General features: G+C 46.9%; 1 protein-coding gene across 1 annotated transcript in view; it reads left to right on the top strand.

Annotated features, from left to right (window-relative positions):
- Positions 1 to 541: 541 nt before the first annotated feature.
- The window catches only part of LOC138489431 (zinc finger protein 850-like), a 316,591-nt gene continuing 298,654 nt past the window's right edge, over positions 542 to 18,478 (top strand). The window contains exons 1-2 of the mRNA XM_069617147.1: positions 542 to 767; positions 12,945 to 13,998. Of these exons, the coding sequence (XP_069473248.1) occupies positions 744 to 767; positions 12,945 to 13,998 (1,078 nt within the window). The 5' untranslated portion in view covers positions 542 to 743. The remainder of the gene's footprint in view (positions 768 to 12,944; positions 13,999 to 18,478) is intronic.

Raw genomic sequence — 18,478 nt, 5'->3', positions numbered from 1 at the left:
TCAGCTCCTTGCTGGCTGGCCATCTCCTCATAACTATTATGTTGAACTTTCCTATGATCTCTACAAGGCCATATGGCACTTGAGGCCATTTCCTGTGATGTCATAAGATCAAAGTTCACGTGACTGTTTCTGTGATGTCACACCCTGCCACATTATTGGGTCACATTCCCTTCTTCCCTTGAGCTCCTCTTACTGGAGCATTGGAGCCTCATAAGGGAAGTGGGGGGAGCATGATATGTGACACGTGGCCCAGCATGCCAGATTCTGCAGCACAGCAGATCTCACATGTAACATTTTAATAGCTTCAAACACATTAAGAAGTGACAGCTGCTGAAGTATTGTGCTATACTATACATTCAATTATTACGAACTTTAAAAAGAAATCCATAGAGGAGGTTTTTTTTGGGCTGATATCTTCTCTGCGCATGTTCTAGTAACTAGTGTGTACTGTTTTCAGCCTGGTTAGTGAATCGTGTTTACTATTCTGCGCATGCCTGCTTGGATAGTATCTCAACATCTGCGCATGCTCAGTGAAGCGAGGGCAGCGCTGCCTCCGAAGCTCTCTACAGAGAACCACGAAATGTCACCAGAAGACTTCCAGCCACTGTCCCAGGCAGTCATCCACCCACGATGGCCTAGGAGGGACCGACTAAAGATCACTGGGGAGAAATACATCAAAGATTGGCGGGATAAACCCCCTTAATATCATTGGACTAAAATCCTCCCAGGAGTACTGGGGAGAAATGCCTGGACCGGGCCCAGATCAGGTGAGTTGCCTCCAGGGCTTTAAGTGGGTTAAGGCATCGAGGGGGGGAGAGGGGTCATTTGGGGGCGTGGCTTATGGGTTGGGCCTGGCCTAAAAAGTACACAAACCACAGTAAGGTACGCAACCAAATATATAAATCCATGTAAGCATTTATATATTTGTATGCATACCTTACTATGTTGTGTGTACTATGCAAGCCATCTTTCATAAATATCTGTTTATAAAAGTTGGCTTGCAAAGTACACAAACCATAGTAAGGTACGCACATACATACATAAATGCTTACATTTATATATTTGGTTGCGTGCCTTGCTATGTTTTGTATACTTCAAGATGGCTTGAAAAGTACACAAGCCATAGTAAGGTATGCACACAAATACGTAAAATGTATATATTTGTGTGCGTACCTTATGGTTTGCATACCTTTCAAGCCATCTTTTTTAAACATTTCTATGTTTATAAAAGATGGCTTGAAAAGTGCACAATTCAAGGCATCTTTTATAAAGCTTTGACGACGAACAAAGCCTGAGGTGTCTTTGTCCATCTGCAAAGCTTTATAAAAGATGGCTTGAATTGTGTACTTTTCAAATAATCTTTTATAAACCTTCAAATATTAAATGGCATCCCCAGGTTCGCAAAGGGTTAAAGACGCCTCGGCGACGTAGGGAAACAAAGAGACAGTAACTTCCTCTGGTGACCCAGCTTGCCTAACTTAAGGGCGGACGCATCTCCCGTCGTGACTGCGGCCGCAGCGGATAATGCGTCCCGCCAAAATTGTGGTGGGACAGGGGGCCCCAGCAGGGCCCCTAGCTCAGCCCCACTTTTTGGAGACTGCCAGGGCCTGTCCCCGGCTGGCCCTGGCCCACCTAAAGCACTGGTTGCCTCTGGTGAGGTTTTCTTGAGGTCCAGGGTCTTTGCTGCCAAATGGACCCATGTCATGGGTGTAGTGTCCTATTTCTATGTCCCTCCTACCCTGTCCCCTGTCTATGGGGATCATTCCGAGTTTGGAGGCAGCCATGGTGCTATTAGCACCATGGCTGCCTCCAAATCCGGGTCCGGTCTGGCTGAATTAGGATTTACCGGGTCACCCCATAGGGCTCAAATGGGAATGGGGAAGGCGCTAATAACGGGCCCGCAAATTGCGGGCCCGTTATTAGCTCCAAGGTCCCTTAACGGGAACCGCAGAGAACGGGTGGTCTGACCACCCGTTCCTGCTGGGACCCGCTAAGGGACCTCGGAATAGGGCGGTAAGGGTTTACCGGTGCCCGTAAACCCTTACCGCCCAACTCGGCATGACCCCCTATGTCTCCCCGGGTCTGAAGCCTGGGGTTTGGTCACATGTGCGGGTGTGTGGTAGGCAGCCACACTGTGCAGGTCTCGTGCTGCCTGTTGGTTCCGTCCCCGTACCAACGGCCTCAGGGGGGCTGAGGATGTCTGTCGGGCGGTGGATACGCTGGAAAGAGAGCATGTGAGTTAAGCACCCCGCCCCCTCTGACTACGCACTTTGAGGGAAGCCCATCTCCTGTCCCAGATATAATTTGTTCACAGCATGTTCTAAGGCCTGTTGCCTAGGTCATTCGTGTTGGCTGGTGAACGTTTTCTTACTACACTGAACACAGTGGCCTGTCTGTTTGCACACCACCAGTGAAGACCTGAAGAGCAGTGCAGTCACATTTTACATCGGGACAAATCAATCCACAGGTCCAGTGGCATGACAGTAACCCTAGTAAACATGTTATTTGCTGACTATGGTATTCTGTCATTGTGAAGTCTGATAATGATCCACCCTTAAGTGGGCATGAATTAATCATGTATCCGGAATACTTAGGGTTTCAGCATCGAAGAATCACCCCACTATGGCCTCAGGCCAATGGCACTGTCGAATGATTCATGGCCAACATCAAACTCACCCTTCAAGTATGCTCCATCACCCGAGGGTTGTTTATGCAAGCCATCTCCAGGCTGTTAAGAGACTTCCGAAACACAGCAGTATGCACTTCAGACCTGATGTTTGGCAGAGTGGTGCGCACACAGCTGCCACAGGTAGCAAATTTTGTAAATTGCCCAGACCTGGTCTTGAAGGCTCAGATAAGAAACAAACGCAAGCAAAGGGAAAATGAAGATGTATGCAGATGGGAGGAGAAGAGCCAAAGAATCGAAAATACAAGTGGGTGACTCTGTGCTAGTACGTCAACCTTAAGGGCAGAAGGACGTGTCTGCATTTGATCCCAGCTAAATGACTGTAACAGCAGTTCAAGTGTCCATGGTGTCAACTGAAAGTCCTGGTTGTTCTATCACCAGAAACGTATTGTTCTTCAGGAGATTTGCAGGTACTGCTGAGCATGAGGAACCAGTTGATGCAATGAGTTCACAGGAGAGTTGTTATGACTATATGGATGGTGATGTAGATACCGTAGACAGTTGGAGTAGTGAAGGTGGTGAAGTGTCTGTGCCTTGGAGTCCGTCAAACAGAGTAATCTGAAGACCAGCAATGGTGGATCGGGGAAATGGAGTAGTGTGACATGTATTGATTTATGTAAGGGGGATGTAGTGTCTGATTTCTATGTACCTCCTACTCTGTCCCCTGTTTATGTGCCTCATTACGAGTCCGGCGGTAACCGTGCCTGAAACTCTGGCAGGTTACCGCCAGACTCGTATTACCATTCCGCCTCCGTGATTCCCGGAATTAGCGGGGCATTACGACCCCGGTGACCCGGGAATTCCGGAGGTGGAATTCGGTAAATCCCCATTCCCATTGAGTCCCATAGGACTCAATGGGAATGGGGAAGTGGAAACACCGGCACCATCTCGTGATGGTGCCGGTATTTCCACGTCTGCCTGCAGGCGGGTGGTGTTAAACCCGCCAGGTCAGACCTGGCAGGAATGACACCTCCCGCCTGCAGAACTCGAGATCACCCGGTATGGAAACAACGGTGGTGGCGGAATTACCGCCACCGTTATTTCCATACCGGGTGACTCGTAATGAGGCCCTATGGGCCTCGTTACGAGTCCAGCGGTAACCGAGGTGGTAAAACCACCTGGTTACTGCCAGACTCGTATTACCATTCCGCCTCCGTGACTCCTGGAAATACCAGGGCATTACAACCCTGGTGACCCGGGAATTCCGGAGGCAGAATGGTGTTAATCCCCATTCCCATTGAGTCCGATAGGACTCAATGGGAACGGGGATCATGGAAACACCGGCACCATCTCGTGATGGTGCTGGTGTTTCCACGTCTGTCTGCAGGCAGGCTGTGTTAAACCCGCCAGGTCTGACCTGGCGGGTTTGACACCTCCGCCTGCAGGAGTTGTGATCGCCCGGCATGGAAACAACGGTGGCAGCGGGTTTACCGCCATCGTTGTTTCCATACCGGGCGATTTGTAATGAGGCCCTATGTCTCCCCGGGCCTCAATCATGGGGTTTGGTCACGTTTGGGGGCATATGGTAGGAGGAGCCAAAGTGATCAAGGAATAAAGAAGATCACCCGACACCAGCTCTGTGTCTGTGTTATCATTGCTGTATATATTTTGATATCGGGCATGAGCCTGCTTGAATACAATAATGGGGCTCCCTTTCAGCCATCCCTAGCCTATTGCCAACAACACATTGAATTCTGGGAGTTTTTGTTTCGCGTGTCCTATTAAGTATGGGTCTATAAGGACCAACCATTCCAGCATGCACTGCACTGTTGGCTAAATAAACAGCACTGGCCGGACCTGACCTTTGTGACATGGGGCTAGTTGGCAGCAATGCAGCGCTTATTTTTATATTTTGCGTTTACACCAGAGAAAGCTGAACCCTTCTATGAGAAATATTGTAAATAGATTAGGAAAGCCTAGGGCAGAGAAATACCATAACAAGGCACTTTTCAGTAGTGATTGGTGAATAGTGAGCACAAAATGGCTCCCACTCACATCTCCAATTCCTCCTAACTACTTCTCACCTCTTCGGAATCTCCTCTATTCCCATCCTCCGTGATCCCTTGATCCCTCTGTTACCTTTGATGCGCTCATCATCCCACCCTTCTACAGACCCTCTCTCTCCATATTACCCAAACTGTCAATCACCCACCCTCCCACCCCATCCTTCTACACACACGGTCAACCCCGTCTAACATTGGCCTCTGCGGCTCAGTCTTTAATTGGGTCTCATAGTACCTCTTAGACTGGTCCTTCTCCAGCTCATAGAACACCGGCACCTCCACCCCAAGCCCTCTCCCAGTGGGGGTTCCCAAGGGATATCTTGCTGATCCACATAAGTGGGGGCAGGAGTGTAAATTAAAGTTTTAGCGGAGTAGCGCATTAGGTGGGGCAGTTTTTGCATCTGTTCAGTGGGCTGATTTGGTCAGCCACGTCAGTAGAGCAGTTCTACGTGGTTTAATAGAAGTAAATTACTTTTCTGAAATAACCTCCTGGAATTTTTTGTTTTTTCTTTTAATGAGAGGGGGAGGGGCTTACCCCCACATTCCGTCCCTACTCTTCCCACCCCCGGTACTTCCTACCACAAGGTAACTTCAGTAAAGTAAATTACTGCAATATGATTGCATGACATAGAGGTAGTGGCTTGGTGAAAATATGGGTTGTGAGCCAAGGGAGGTAGGTATAGGTGGACATGGGTAGGATGTTGAAAGAGACTCCCTGGGTTGCAAGGCAAGTGAGGTAGGTATAGGTGGACGGGGGCAGGATATTGAAAGAGGCTCCCTTTGTTGCGAGCCAAGGGAGATAGATATAGGCGGACAGGGTTACAAAGTTGCTGAGGAATTTGGGAAGGGAGAGATGTCAAAGAGACTCCCTGGGTTGAGAGCCAAAGGAGAGCAGTATAGGTGGACGGAGGTACAAAGTTGCTGATGGGTTTTTAGTGGGGAGAGATGTCAAAGAGACTCCCTGGGTTGCGAGCCAAGGGTGGTAGGTATAGGTGGACGGGGTAGGATGTGGCTTATGGATTAGAGTGGGATTAGAGAGGGGCAGCAGGTCCACTGGAGCACAAGGTGGTGTGTTGGTAGCCTGGAGGATGTGTGCTGATTCAGATGGGATAGGTGGAGAGTGTGATAGTGGGCACTAGGTAAGGGACTGGGGAGGAATGCGGGGTGATGAAGATGGTCAGTGTACCTCTTACTTTGGGGATTTCTGCAAAGAAATAGGCAGACCTGTTTGCTGAGAGAGAGTGTGATGAAGTGAGATAGTGGTGCTCCAAGTGAGAGGTGATGAGGGTGCAGTTTAAATAATTGAAAGCCTGCTTAATAAAGGTGTTGTGGGGTTGAAAGGGGGCTTGGAGGGAAGACTGATTTTGTTTTTAATAATGGGCGAAGCAGGTGGGGGGGAGAGTGAAGAGGGATAGAAGAGCGATAGAGACAGTGAAATGCAGGAAGGAGTTGCCAGCGGGGGAGGGAATCAGTGGCATGGGCAATAGGGCTGCTCTCTCTTTTGTACATTAATGCAATGGACATGAGCATTATCAAAGAGGAGAGGCACTAACATTAGGGACTAGAAAAATAGGCAGCCTCCTCCATGTGCCCTCGCAAAGCAATTACAAACTCTACAAACCTCCTGCGACAGCCATGGTTTAGAAGTAAAGGAGTCATAATGGCGTGCCAGCCAACAGAAATGCTTAAAGTCAGGGCTCAGAATAATAGTTTAGTGATCAAACCAGTGGCCATTGTCATTAATTGGGTAGTTGGGTTTACAGGAATTGCACCCGAGTGCCTCAAATTGTGACATGCAGGAATTGTGATACCCACTCCTTTGCTACACGGTTCGGGGACAAGGCAACTCCTCTGGTGATTCAGGTACACAATGCCAGACTATGTACAGCTACACTATATGGAGCCGACATGCAGGGGCAAGGCTCTGTTAAAACCTTAAGGACTGGTGAAAAGTTATTTCTAAAAACACATTTACCACTCCCCCAGAGTACTCCTTCAAGGCGCTCCATTTAGACCTTGGCTTGCAACCTATTTCATATGAAGCCCGGCTGAAGCCATTCTTGTTCTAGTTCCGATTGCATAGCTCTTAGACACTAATTTGTCACAGGGCAGCATTGTGGGAGTATGATGATGTCGAGAAATGTGAACAGATTCGACTCTTTTGGGATCAAGGGTTTTTCTTAGAATGGATAATTACTTCAAGGTTAGGGTTGGATAAAGGAAGGAAGGGTGAAAATCAATAAGCAATTAATAATAATTGCTTGAAAAAGTGTCAAGGATGGGCAAACACAAAGTGGGGTTCTCCCGTTGTGCCCAACACCTTGAAATGATTCTTACAATTAACATAAAAAATCTCAAATCTCTTCTTAACAAGTTGTTGTTCCTCCATATAGTGATACCCAAATGTATCCAAAGAAATTCAACAAGTGAAGGCCAACAGAAAAGTCCAACCTATTCTAAACACATCTTTTTAGCCTCCTAGCTAGCCTTATACTTATACCAGAAATGTTTTATATCCTGGCCAAGAAAAGAATCCACAAACCTAGTCTATCAATATCCCACCCTAGTTTTTCTCTTCCTCAGACCGTTCTTCTTCATCCAGTACTGCAACCCAGGTAGGGGCTCTACCTCCGGCCCACTACTGTTCCTCTCAGCTTATGTTCCTCCTTATATCTGGCAGAGCTTCTGCTGTTTCGCAGTCAGAAGGTGGGCTGCCAGATCACAGCTAGGGGCTCTACCTCGGGCCCACTACTGTTCCTCTCGGCTTATGCTCTGCCTTATATCTGGCAGAGCTTCTGCTGTTTCGCAGTCAGCAGGTGGGCTGCCAGATCACAGGTAGGGGCTCTACCTCCGGCCCACTACTGTTCCTCTCGCCTTATGCTCTGCCTTATATCTGGCAGAGCTACTGCTGTTTCGCAGTCAGAACGTGGGCTGCCAGATCACAGCCATAGACTCTAACTCCAGCCCACTACTGTTCCTCTCAGCTTATGTTCTGCCTTATATCTGGCAGAGCTTCTGCTGTTTCGCAGTCAGAACGTGGGCTGCCAGAACACAGGTAGGGGCTCTACCTCCGGCCCACTACTGTTCCTCTCAGCTTACGTTCTGCCTTATATCTGGCAGAGCTTCTGCTGTTTCGCAGTCAGAAGGTGGGCTGCCAAATCACAGGTAAGGACTATACCTCCAGCCCACTACTGTTCCTCTAGGCTTATGTTCTGCCTTATATCTGGCAGAGCTTCTGCTGTTTGGCAGTCAGCAGGTGGGCTGCCAGCTCACAGGTAGCGACCTCCCTGTTTACCTGGGGAGCAGTGAGTAGCATGTCTGCTCCCTCCCTGTCTGCACCCTTAAGTGGCTTCCTCCAGCCACTTTCACACCCCTGGAGCGAGGCGTGGCCTTGCAGGTGGTTTGGGATTTGTTTTGACATTGGGTGATTTGTCTTGGGTTTCCTGATTTTGCCCCTCTTCCATAGTCTCCCCCCTCGTATGCCTTATGCAATTGTTGTTATCCTCTTCATATTGGGTTAGAGGTAAATTAGTCTTCTTAGTATCGATTGCCAGTTCTGCCGCTTTAAGCATTCCCCATGATATCAGCACCATATTGAAATTGCTTGTGTATATTTGTGGCTCCATGGTGTTCCGCATCTGCTGTGGGTTTTCTTGGGTCGAGTGGTCCATGGGTGGTCTAAAATCTATGCTCTTCAAAATGTGAAGTATTTTTCCAATCAGGCAGTGAAAGGCACTGCTTCCTGTGGCATGAGTCCTCCGTCTGTAGAAAGGTACATGTGTCCAAGGAAACTGAAGGCCCAGAAAAATATTTCACTTTAATTAAGGAAGATCTCTGTATGTACTGTCTGTGAAATATCCTTCCATTTATTTATTTATAGCATTTATAGAACGTCCAAACCCAGGGCTATGACGGTATTCATTCAGTTACAAGGACAGTAATCAGGTGCATTTAGGACGTTGGACATATTTGTCAAAGTGCCAGGTTTTAACATGTTTTTTGAATGCAGAGTATGACTCTTAATTTCTAACGGAAGCAGCCTGAGTGTTGCATAGAGTGGGGGCAGCAACTGCGAAGCTGGAACCTCCTGCCCTTTTGCTCTTGTATCGTGGAATGTTAAGCGAGATGCTGGCATCTGATCCTAAAGTATGTTGCAATGTTTTCTGGATGATACAGTCATTAAGGGAAGTTGGTGCATCATAGTAGATACACGTGTAAGCCAGGGTTAGAGTCTTAAAGTCGATCCGCGCTTTTTATGGGCAGCCGATGAGCATCTCGTCTGGTGGATGGGATGTGCTCGCTGCGTTTTTAAGTGGCTTGTAAGTCTTTATTCTGTAGTAGTTGTAGTTTAGAGAGGTTGGTAGCTGAAGTGCCCAGGAGGAGAACCTTGCAATAGTCTAATTTGGAAAGGATCAGAGCTAGCTCTTGTGTCTGGCAATTGTTTGGTGACCGGAATTGTCTGCTCAACAAGATACATTTGCCGGGGTACGCAGTGGTGGAGGATAGGGCATTAACGTGCCTAAACATTGAAAGATCAACTTCTAGGTACCATCAATGCAGATGGAGGAGTAGTTGTCAAGAGATTTCAGATCGGCGGAGTAGCCCTCAATGAGGAGCTTTGTTGTATTGTCATTGAGGCAGAGACTGTGTGTAGCCATCCAGTTGTGGATGGTGCTTTTGGCTTTGTTGATTGTGGCAGTGTCCTGCATGTAGTTGCCAGAGATAGGGATACAAATTAGGGTGTTGTCAGCAAAATGTGTGTATGTGATGCCCATGGAGTCCAGGACATCAAAGAGGGGCATTGTATAAGTGCTGTAAAGCGTAGGTGAGAGGCAAGATCCTTGAGGAACCCCGAGTGGGGCCGAAATGGGATCCGCTGCCTCTTCACCAATGAAGACTCTAGTGGTACGTTCAGAAAGGAATGAATGAATCCAAAGGTGGATTCTGTTGAGAAATGAAAGTCTTTTCTCAGGGTTTGGCAAAGTTTCTCATGGTCGACTAAGTCAAAGGCAGCCGATCTAGAAGGAAGAGAATGCTTAGGTTTCTTGAGTCCCGGGTGCTGTCCATCTGGATTTTGAGGTCCAGAAGGGCAGTTTCCTTGCTATGTGTCGGTCCAAAGCCTGATTGTCTTGAGCCACGAATGTGGGTGTGCTCAAGGAAGGGTTGGAGTTGAGCGTAGGCTACACAATCTATTATCTTCAGGAGAAATGGGACAGTGGTATTGGGATGGTAGTTGGTTGGTATGGTGGGGTTGAGGGTGTTTTTTTTCGAGGTGAGGGGTGATCCATGCTGCTTTGATGTTGTTAGGTAATGTGTTACTGGTAAAAGAGGTGTTGATAAAGTCAGTGATGATGGGCACCAGAGTGGGGGCGCAGAGCTTTACTAGGCAGGCTGGGCAAGAGTCTCCCTTGCAGATAGAAGGTTTTAAGGCAAGGATAGTGGCAAGTACCTGATATTGAGAGACCTTATTGCATTTGAACAGGGGAATTGTAAGTGTAGGGTTGAGGTCAGTATGGTCAGAAGTGAAGGGAGCAGTGAGTTTGCTGGCAAGGGAATTTCTTTTGGCCTTGATTTAATCCTGGAGGGCTTCAATTCTTTTGTGTCAGGGCATCTTGGATAACTGTGCACCAGGCTTTGTCTACTTGCATAGGGCGGGGCGGAAGGAATGGGCGATTCCAAATCACTGAGTATGGAGAATAGCTGTTAAGTGTTAGAGGCTGCATTGGAAATGCGAGTATTGTAGGAGTTCGTTTTGTGTGCCACAACTGCCGATTTGTAGTGTTTGGAGGCTGTGGCTAGTGCCTTGCAGTTGGTAGAGGAAGGATTCTTCTTGTGCAGATGTTCTGGAGCTCTTTTCTTGTGGGGTAGGTTGGTGAGATCCTCATCAAATCATGGGTTGACATGTTTGTGAGGTTTTGGCTTTTTAGGACGAGAGGAGCATGTGTTTCTAGAGCAAGTGGTAGGCAGGAGTGGTAGAGGCTGGCAATGTCGTGAGGGTTAGTGTTAGTGGGGTCGTGGTTCATGGTGAGGCTGCAAGGGTAGGATTGAGGCTATCGAGTGTAAGTTTGTGGGTGTTTCTGACCAGTGTGGGGTTGTGTTTCTGGGCAGGAGCGGCCTGTAGATTGGTGATACTAAGGTTGAAGTCAATCAGGAAGTGATCAGACCAGGGTATTTCTGAGATAGAAGTGATGGTGATGGAGGAGTTAGAAGTAAGGATCCAGTCCACAGTTTGGCCTTTGTTGTGGGTGGGTGTATTGATGAGTTGGGAGAAATGCATGTCTTCAAGGGCTGATGGTAACGCAGCGGCTTAGGGGTCATTCGGGTCTTTGAAGCCAAGGTTGATGTCACCTAGGATAATGCATTTAGTAGAGGCCTTCATATGGGTGTGATAAGTAGCGGGATGTCTAGGTCAAGTTGATTGGAGTTGTTGGGTTGTCGATAAACTAATAGGATGTTGTAGGTGGTTTTGGGCTTTGTGGTTAACTTCATAAGTAGGATTTAATATCCTGGTGAAGTGGGAATAGGGCAGGATCTGATTTGCAGAGAGGTTTTTACTATAAGCACAAGCCCTCCGCCTGTGGCATCAAGGCGGTCAGCTCTGAGGATTGTATAGTCTGGTGGGCAGCTAATGTGAGGGTAGGGCCTGAGGCTGGGTGAATCCAGGATTTGGTGATGGCTGAAAAGTCTAGCTGATGTTCTAGCAGCAGGTCGTGGACCAAGGGACCAGCCTTATAAACATCCTCTGTTTTTTCTAAAATATTAAGCGGGGAGGCCGTTGTTAGGCCTATTTGTACCCTGACATTAATGGGGCAATTTCCCTGTTCAACAGCCAGCCCCCACCTGTCTTTAATTGCTTCTTCCCCAATTTTGGCTCTCGCTTGTACCCAAGCCTCACAAAGGTTTACAGTTTTAGCCTCCTCTATACACTCAACTCCTTGTGGGGAATTTTCCAAATGTATGGTAGGTGTCGCTGCTTCTTTATGCTGAGGTCTATTCATGCTACTGTTTTTTTTTTTGGCCTTCTTGCATTTCCCCCATGTTGTACAAGTTCCCGCCGGATCCTAATGTTGCTGTTGTTTTGCTGCCGTTCACATGAGCAGAGTCTTCCCCTCTGTACACGGCTATAAAGCGCAGCTCCCTGTTGATCAGTGAACGTCTCACTGGAGTGAGTTTGGCTGCCTGGATCAAAGGGATTCACCCCACAGTCTCCAAGCTGCCGCAAATAAACACTCCAGTAATTATTACTGATATGTTAACTTTTCGGCTTGTTATTTTTCAGCAATTATTCTAATCACACAGGGCCTCATTACACGGAAGGCGGTAATCCAGGGTGCTATTAGCACCCTGGACCATGCCGGTAAATTACCGGCACCGCCTTGGCGGAAAGGGGATTTACCGCCCCATTCCAAGGTTGGAGGGGCGGTAAATCCCCCTTCCGCCATTGCCCTTCCCCATTCCCATTTCTGCCCCATAGGGCTCTATGGGAATGGGGAAGGCGCTAATTACGGCACCGCAATTTTGCGGTGCCGTAATTAGCTCCGAGGTCCCTTAGCGGGTTGGTTTTTAACGCCTGCAAGAAGCAGGCGTTAATTCCTCCAACCTGCAAAGGGACCTCGTAGTACGGCGGTAAGGGTTAACGGTCACCGTTGCCATTAACGGTGACCGTTAACCCTTACCGCCGTCCGTGTAATGAGGCCCATAGTCATGAAATTATCCCAGGGCAACAGTACTTGCATGCCAGTTCTCCTTGCACGCTCTTTCTGTGTCCCTCACCGGGCAGCAAGGGCTCAATGTATTCCTGCTGCTGGTGCGATCTGCGGAATGCAGACTGCCACTTTACATCCACTTTGCAGATTCTGCATTTGTTGGGGCTGCAATGGGGGGTGGAGCACGTTCGCTCTACACAGCGTCCCCAATGCTTAAATTAGTAGTAACTGCTTTATATTGGATGTTTCACTTTTGAATGATGTTGAAAACCGATTCCTCCAATAATAGCGTTGTCCTGCTTAGGAAAGCAAAACAAAGCCAAGAGTCCTGCTGCAGACTGCCACTTTACATCCACTTTGCAAAATAACTGTATCTATCTAAAATCGTACATGTACATTGTTGCATTCTCCTACCAAGTATTTTTGTCCTTTAATTATTGAGTATTGTATTGTATGAAACGAGAATGAACAGTTCTGCATTAGATGTTTTTATTTTTAGTTTGCACAATGATATGAAATAATACTAGGGGCCTTTGCTTCTTTCAACAGAGAATGAGCAGCCGTCAGATGATCCATGCTGGGGAGAAGTCCTACGAGTTCAAGGAATGTGACAAGCACTTTCATCACGCAGCTCGTCTGAGAAGGCAACAGACATCCCACATAGGGGAAAGACCGTACCAGTGTACAGAGTGTGAGAGAAGCTTTACACAGAGCTCAGATCTGTGCAAGCATCAGAAGAGCCATAATGGGAAGCGACTATATCAGTGTACAGAGTGTGAAAAAAGCTTCATTCAGAATTCGGAACTGTACAAGCATCAGAAGATCCATACTGGGGAGCGACCATACCAGTGTACAGAGTGTGAAAGAAGCTTCAGTCAGAGCTCAACTCTGTACCGGCATCAGAAGAGCCATACTGGGGAGCGACCATACCAGTGTACAGAGTGTGAGAAAAGCTTCACTAGAAAGTCACATCTGCACCAGCATCAGACGATCCATACAGGAGTGCGACCATGCCAGTGTACAGAGTGTGAAAAAAGCTTCATTCAGAATTCGGATCTCTACAATCATCAGAAGATCCATACTGGAGAGCGTCCATACCAGTGTACAGAGTGTGAGAAAAGCTTCATTCAGAGCTCAAATCTGTACCAGCATCAGAAGATTCATACAGGGAAAAGACCGTACCAGTGTACAGAGTGTGAAAAAAGCTTCACTCAGAAGTCACATCTGTACAAGCATCAGAATATCCATACTGGAGAGCGACCATACCAGTGTACAGAGTGTGTGAAAAGCTTCAGTCAGAAGTCAGCTCTGTACAGGCATCAGAAGATCCATACTGGTGAGCGACCATTCCAGTGTACAGAGTGTGAGAGAAGCTTCACTCAAAAGTCGGGTCTGTACCGGCATCAGAAGATCCATACTGGGGTTCGCCCATACCAGTGTACCGAGTGTGTGAGAAGCTTCACTCGGAGCTCACATCTGTACATGCATGAGAAGATCCATACTGGGGAGCGACCATACCAGTGCTCAGAGTGTGAGAAAAATTTCACTCGCAGCTCAACTCTGCACCGGCATCAGAGGAGCCATACTGGGGAGCAACCATATACCAGGCTTCACCATCCTAAGACAAGATAGACTAGCACGCGTGGGAGGCGGAGTAGCCCTCATCTACAAAGAGAGCCTCCACCTTCGACTTGTCAGTCACCCCTGGACCAGCAACTCTGACCTCCTATCTGCTAAACTCACACTGTCCCCCAACACTACCATCAACATCCACGTACTGGACCGCCCCCCCAGGCCTCCCCCTAGACTCTCAGGAACACCTATTCCATATACTCAGTAATAACATCAAAAGTTCCACCAAACCCTTCTATTAGGAGACCGCAACTGGGGATTCAATGACGAGAAAGACAAACCTGCTGATACCTTCACCAAGGAACTTAATGACTTAGGATTCACCCAAAAAGTATCAAATCCCCCACACTCCAAAGGCTGCATCCTAGACTGGATCGCAGACCATAACTGCCTCTCTACTATCACCTCTAACACCACCTTGCCATGGACCGATCACAACTGCGTCGAATTCACTATACCCATCGCCAAAAGCCACAAAACTCTCACCCCTGCTACCGCAGCGCAAGTGAGAAGCTCCAAGAAGCTCAACGAGGATAACCTGCGCCCTTACGTCAATATCCCTGAACTAGCAACCCCCTTCGCCAACAACCCGAACACCCTAGCAGACATTTACAAGGATATTATCACTAAAGCCATTAACGAAATAGCACCACTTGAATGCAAAAAGAAAAGAAATCACTAAACCCCAACTCCTGGTTCACTGAAGAACTTCAGTCACTGCGCTCATGCAAAAGAGTAGCCCTGAAAAACTGGCAAACCAATCCAAGTGACAGTGCCAAAAACGAGTTCAACCTAATCTCCCACCAATACAAAGCAGCCATCACCACAGCCAAAGCTAACACCTTCAACACACGCATCTCCAATGCTAAATCGCACTCTAAAGAAATCTTCTCCATTTTCAATGAGCTTATCTCCCCACCCACTACACCTGATGAAATAGTCAAAGATGAAGCATGGTGTGCTAGTATCTAATCTGCCATGTTACTCAAAATTGACCTCCTCCAAAAGAAAATTAAGGACCACTGCAAAGCCCTACCACCGCAGACGGGGTCTAAACCTACCAACTCAACTCCCGCCTCAACCAACTACACCAAACCTGTTTTCTCCTTCAGGGACATCACTGAACAAGAAGTTATAAACATACTCAAAAACCTTAAACCCTCCCCCTGTAAAGGGGACATATGCCCACCGAACTCATTAAGGACTGCGCAGACCGTTTCGCTCCGCATTTCACAGCTTTCATCAATGCGTCATTCAAATCAGGCATTATCCCGGCCAGCCTCAGAAAGGCCTGGGTCTGCCCACTCCTAAAAAAAACAATGCTCGACCCGCTACAACCTAACAACTACAGACCGATAACCATGGTGCCTTTTCTCCTGAAATTACTGGACAAAGCCGCTCATAGCCAAATCCAACACTTCCTGGAAACCCACTCCATCCTAGGGACCAGGCAATCTGGTTTCCAGAAAGGACACAGCACCGAAACAGCTCTGGTGGATCTAAAGAATCAGATCACCCAAATCATGGACAAAGGAAAGCCAGCCTTGCTGCTTCTCTTAGATCTCTCAGACGCTTTCGACCTGGTTGACCATAAGACTCTCACATCACACCTTACACTTTCAGATAACTTTTCCAAAGAATCAGCTCTCTGGGTCACCCCCTTCCTCGAAGGAAGAGCCATGAAAGTCTTCTCGGATATAGCAAATGCTACACCCACCACAATCCACTGCGGAGTCCCTCAGGGATCTTGCACAGCACCCACACTATACAACTTTTTCACGAAGCCTCTCTTTGACAAGCTTGAATCACTTGGTATCGCGTATACGAATTACGCTGACGATACACAAGTACTTCTACCTCTCTCAGGTGCATACTACAAAGACGCCAAGGCACTCCATACGATCTACTCCACCATCCAGGCTTGGATGGCAGTAAATGGCCTCTGCCTCAATGGTGACAAGACAGAAATTATGATACTAGGCCAAAAGAACACCTTAGCCAAACTTGATAAATTGTATGCCAACTTTACCATTGACAACTCCATCATCCCCGTATCTACAGCCGTCAAGACACTGGGAGTATACTTAGACTCCTCACTAACCATGACCAGACAGGTTAGCGCGATCACGTCCTCCTCTGCACATACCACCAAACTAATTAACGCCATAAAACCATACTTATCCAAACCCAACTGCCTATCAATAGCTAGAGCAACCATTGGAGCCAAACTAGACTATTGCAAACAGACTACAAGTCACACAGAACAATGATTTCTGTGCCGCCGCCCTAAACATCCCAAGAAAGGAGCATATCTCCCAGGCCAGACAATCGGCTCATTGGCTCCCAGTCAAAAGCGTATCACATTCAAAATCCTCACTCTCACACACAAATGCCACTCTCTTTGCACCTTCCTACCTATCTGAAACTATCTCCAAATCCTCCTCGACACGGCCCACTAGGACACAATTCACTAACCAACTGCACATCCCTCGTATCAATAGAGCTAAAGCCGGTGGCTTAGGCTTCCCATATATTGCTGCCAAATCCTGGAAGGCACTACCCACAGACATCAGAGCTGAAAACTCACTCCCTGCATTTCGTAGGAAACTCAAGATCTCACTCCTTACGCAGTAAAATGTAACTATCTTCGAACCTTTCCTGTAAATATGTACAATATCACCGTGCCTGTAACCATTGTATGATCATATATGTAACAAGCGCCACGATGCCCTTGGGTTGTGTGTGCTTTACAAATCCGAATAGATGAATAAATATACAGTGGACGAAGTGCACAAAAAAAGTAGTGGAACTGTGCAATTTGTTGAGAAAAATGTGTAGGGTGGTAGAGGTGTGGCTAGATCATGCAGACATGTCTTTATGGATATTTCTTTCTTTGCCTTTTACTTAATTACAAGTGCATGTGCTCCTGTGCAACTTGGGCATTCTGACGATTAACCCCTGTAACACTGAGCCTTCCTAGCAAGTGCGTCTAGTGAATATTCTAATTGGAGACATAAACATTTTTCATGAATGTGAATGAATGACTCAGCGTAGCATAGCGCCTCATCAGACCAAGCAGAGTTTGGAAAGAGTCCTTCCTCTGACCATTTCTTTTCAAATAATGGATTAACATGGTGCATTTTAGAGCACTCTTTCTGGGAAAAACAGCACTGTTGACAATAAGGTGTTTAGGGCAGCAAAGAGACAAAAATAGATACCAGGCCACCAACCGAGTACTTTTGAACACATTTTGTTGATGGCTTTGCCCTCAATATATGCCAGTATTCTGTAAGTTGGAAATAAATTCATACTCGTGCAAATGTATGCCAATATCCCCATTGACAAACATACTTGTGTGCTTTGTCCGTAATGGCAGCAAGGATATTATAAGAAAACATGTGTAAGAACATACTCACTTTAGCATTGCCCTTACTGGCAGTAAAGGGCCATACCACTGTTAGAAAACATGCATATACTGGCTGCACTATTGTAACCATAAACTGCAACATACACACTGCATCCTTACTCACAAGCATACTTACACAGACATACATAGAGTTTGTTTATTTTCCCACCTGCATGACGCCAAAGCCTCAGAACTGCCACTAACTCCCGTGCCGCCACGTGCTGCCTGCATCACCTCTCATCTCCCGCACACCATGGAGACAGGAATCAGGAGATGGTTATCAAACACTTCACCCCTCCTGGTTCCTAACATACACAGTGGAGCCGATTCTCCCCTAACCTGCACCCCACACCTTTGCAATGGACAGGAAAGCGCAGGTGCACCACTTCATAGTTTTAGGCCCGCAGTTCCCCAGACTGCATATCCATTGGCAATATGCAAAACTGGGGAAGCAAAACACCCTTGACTATGCATGGTGCACGTGGCAAACAGGGCTGGGGTTCTGTTTGCCATGAAATATATCAGTTTGTTGTTTAGAAACTTCATATGTTGTTTACATTGTGCACAGTCTTACCATATTACTATTTACACATCAGGTCGGCCTACTATATATATTTACCAACTACTTTACACTTTACAAGAAAGCATTTCGATATTGCACAAACATTGCACGTCCATACCTCACCATCCTTCTTTGATTTTATTTTTGACAGATCTACATTTTCCATTTCTGTATTATCACACCGTCCGATTTCTTCTTTTTTTTTTAGAAATCACACCATTTCGGACTTAGCAACATTCTTTCCTTGGATGTAACCCTTCTCATTAAAAAAATCTTTCCGTATGAGAAGTGTTTCCACTCTCCACCAAACACATCACAAAAGTTGTTACGTGTAAATACATCAACTTTTTCTATATTTGTATAGAATAGTGTAGTCATTTCTTAAGTTCATTCAATACAAAAATGAACCATTTTCTTTTCATATCAAAAGCTTCTTAATTATTATTCTACTTTTTACTTTTGCAAAAAACGCTTTACCACATA

Source organism: Ambystoma mexicanum, chromosome 9 (assembly GCF_040938575.1).
Source record: "Ambystoma mexicanum isolate Mex_15411 chromosome 9, UKY_AmexF1_1, whole genome shotgun sequence".
Classification (NCBI taxonomy): Eukaryota; Metazoa; Chordata; class Amphibia; order Caudata; family Ambystomatidae; genus Ambystoma; species Ambystoma mexicanum.
The sequence above is the reverse complement of the archived record's forward strand: the minus strand, read 5'-3'. Positions and strand labels throughout refer to the sequence as shown.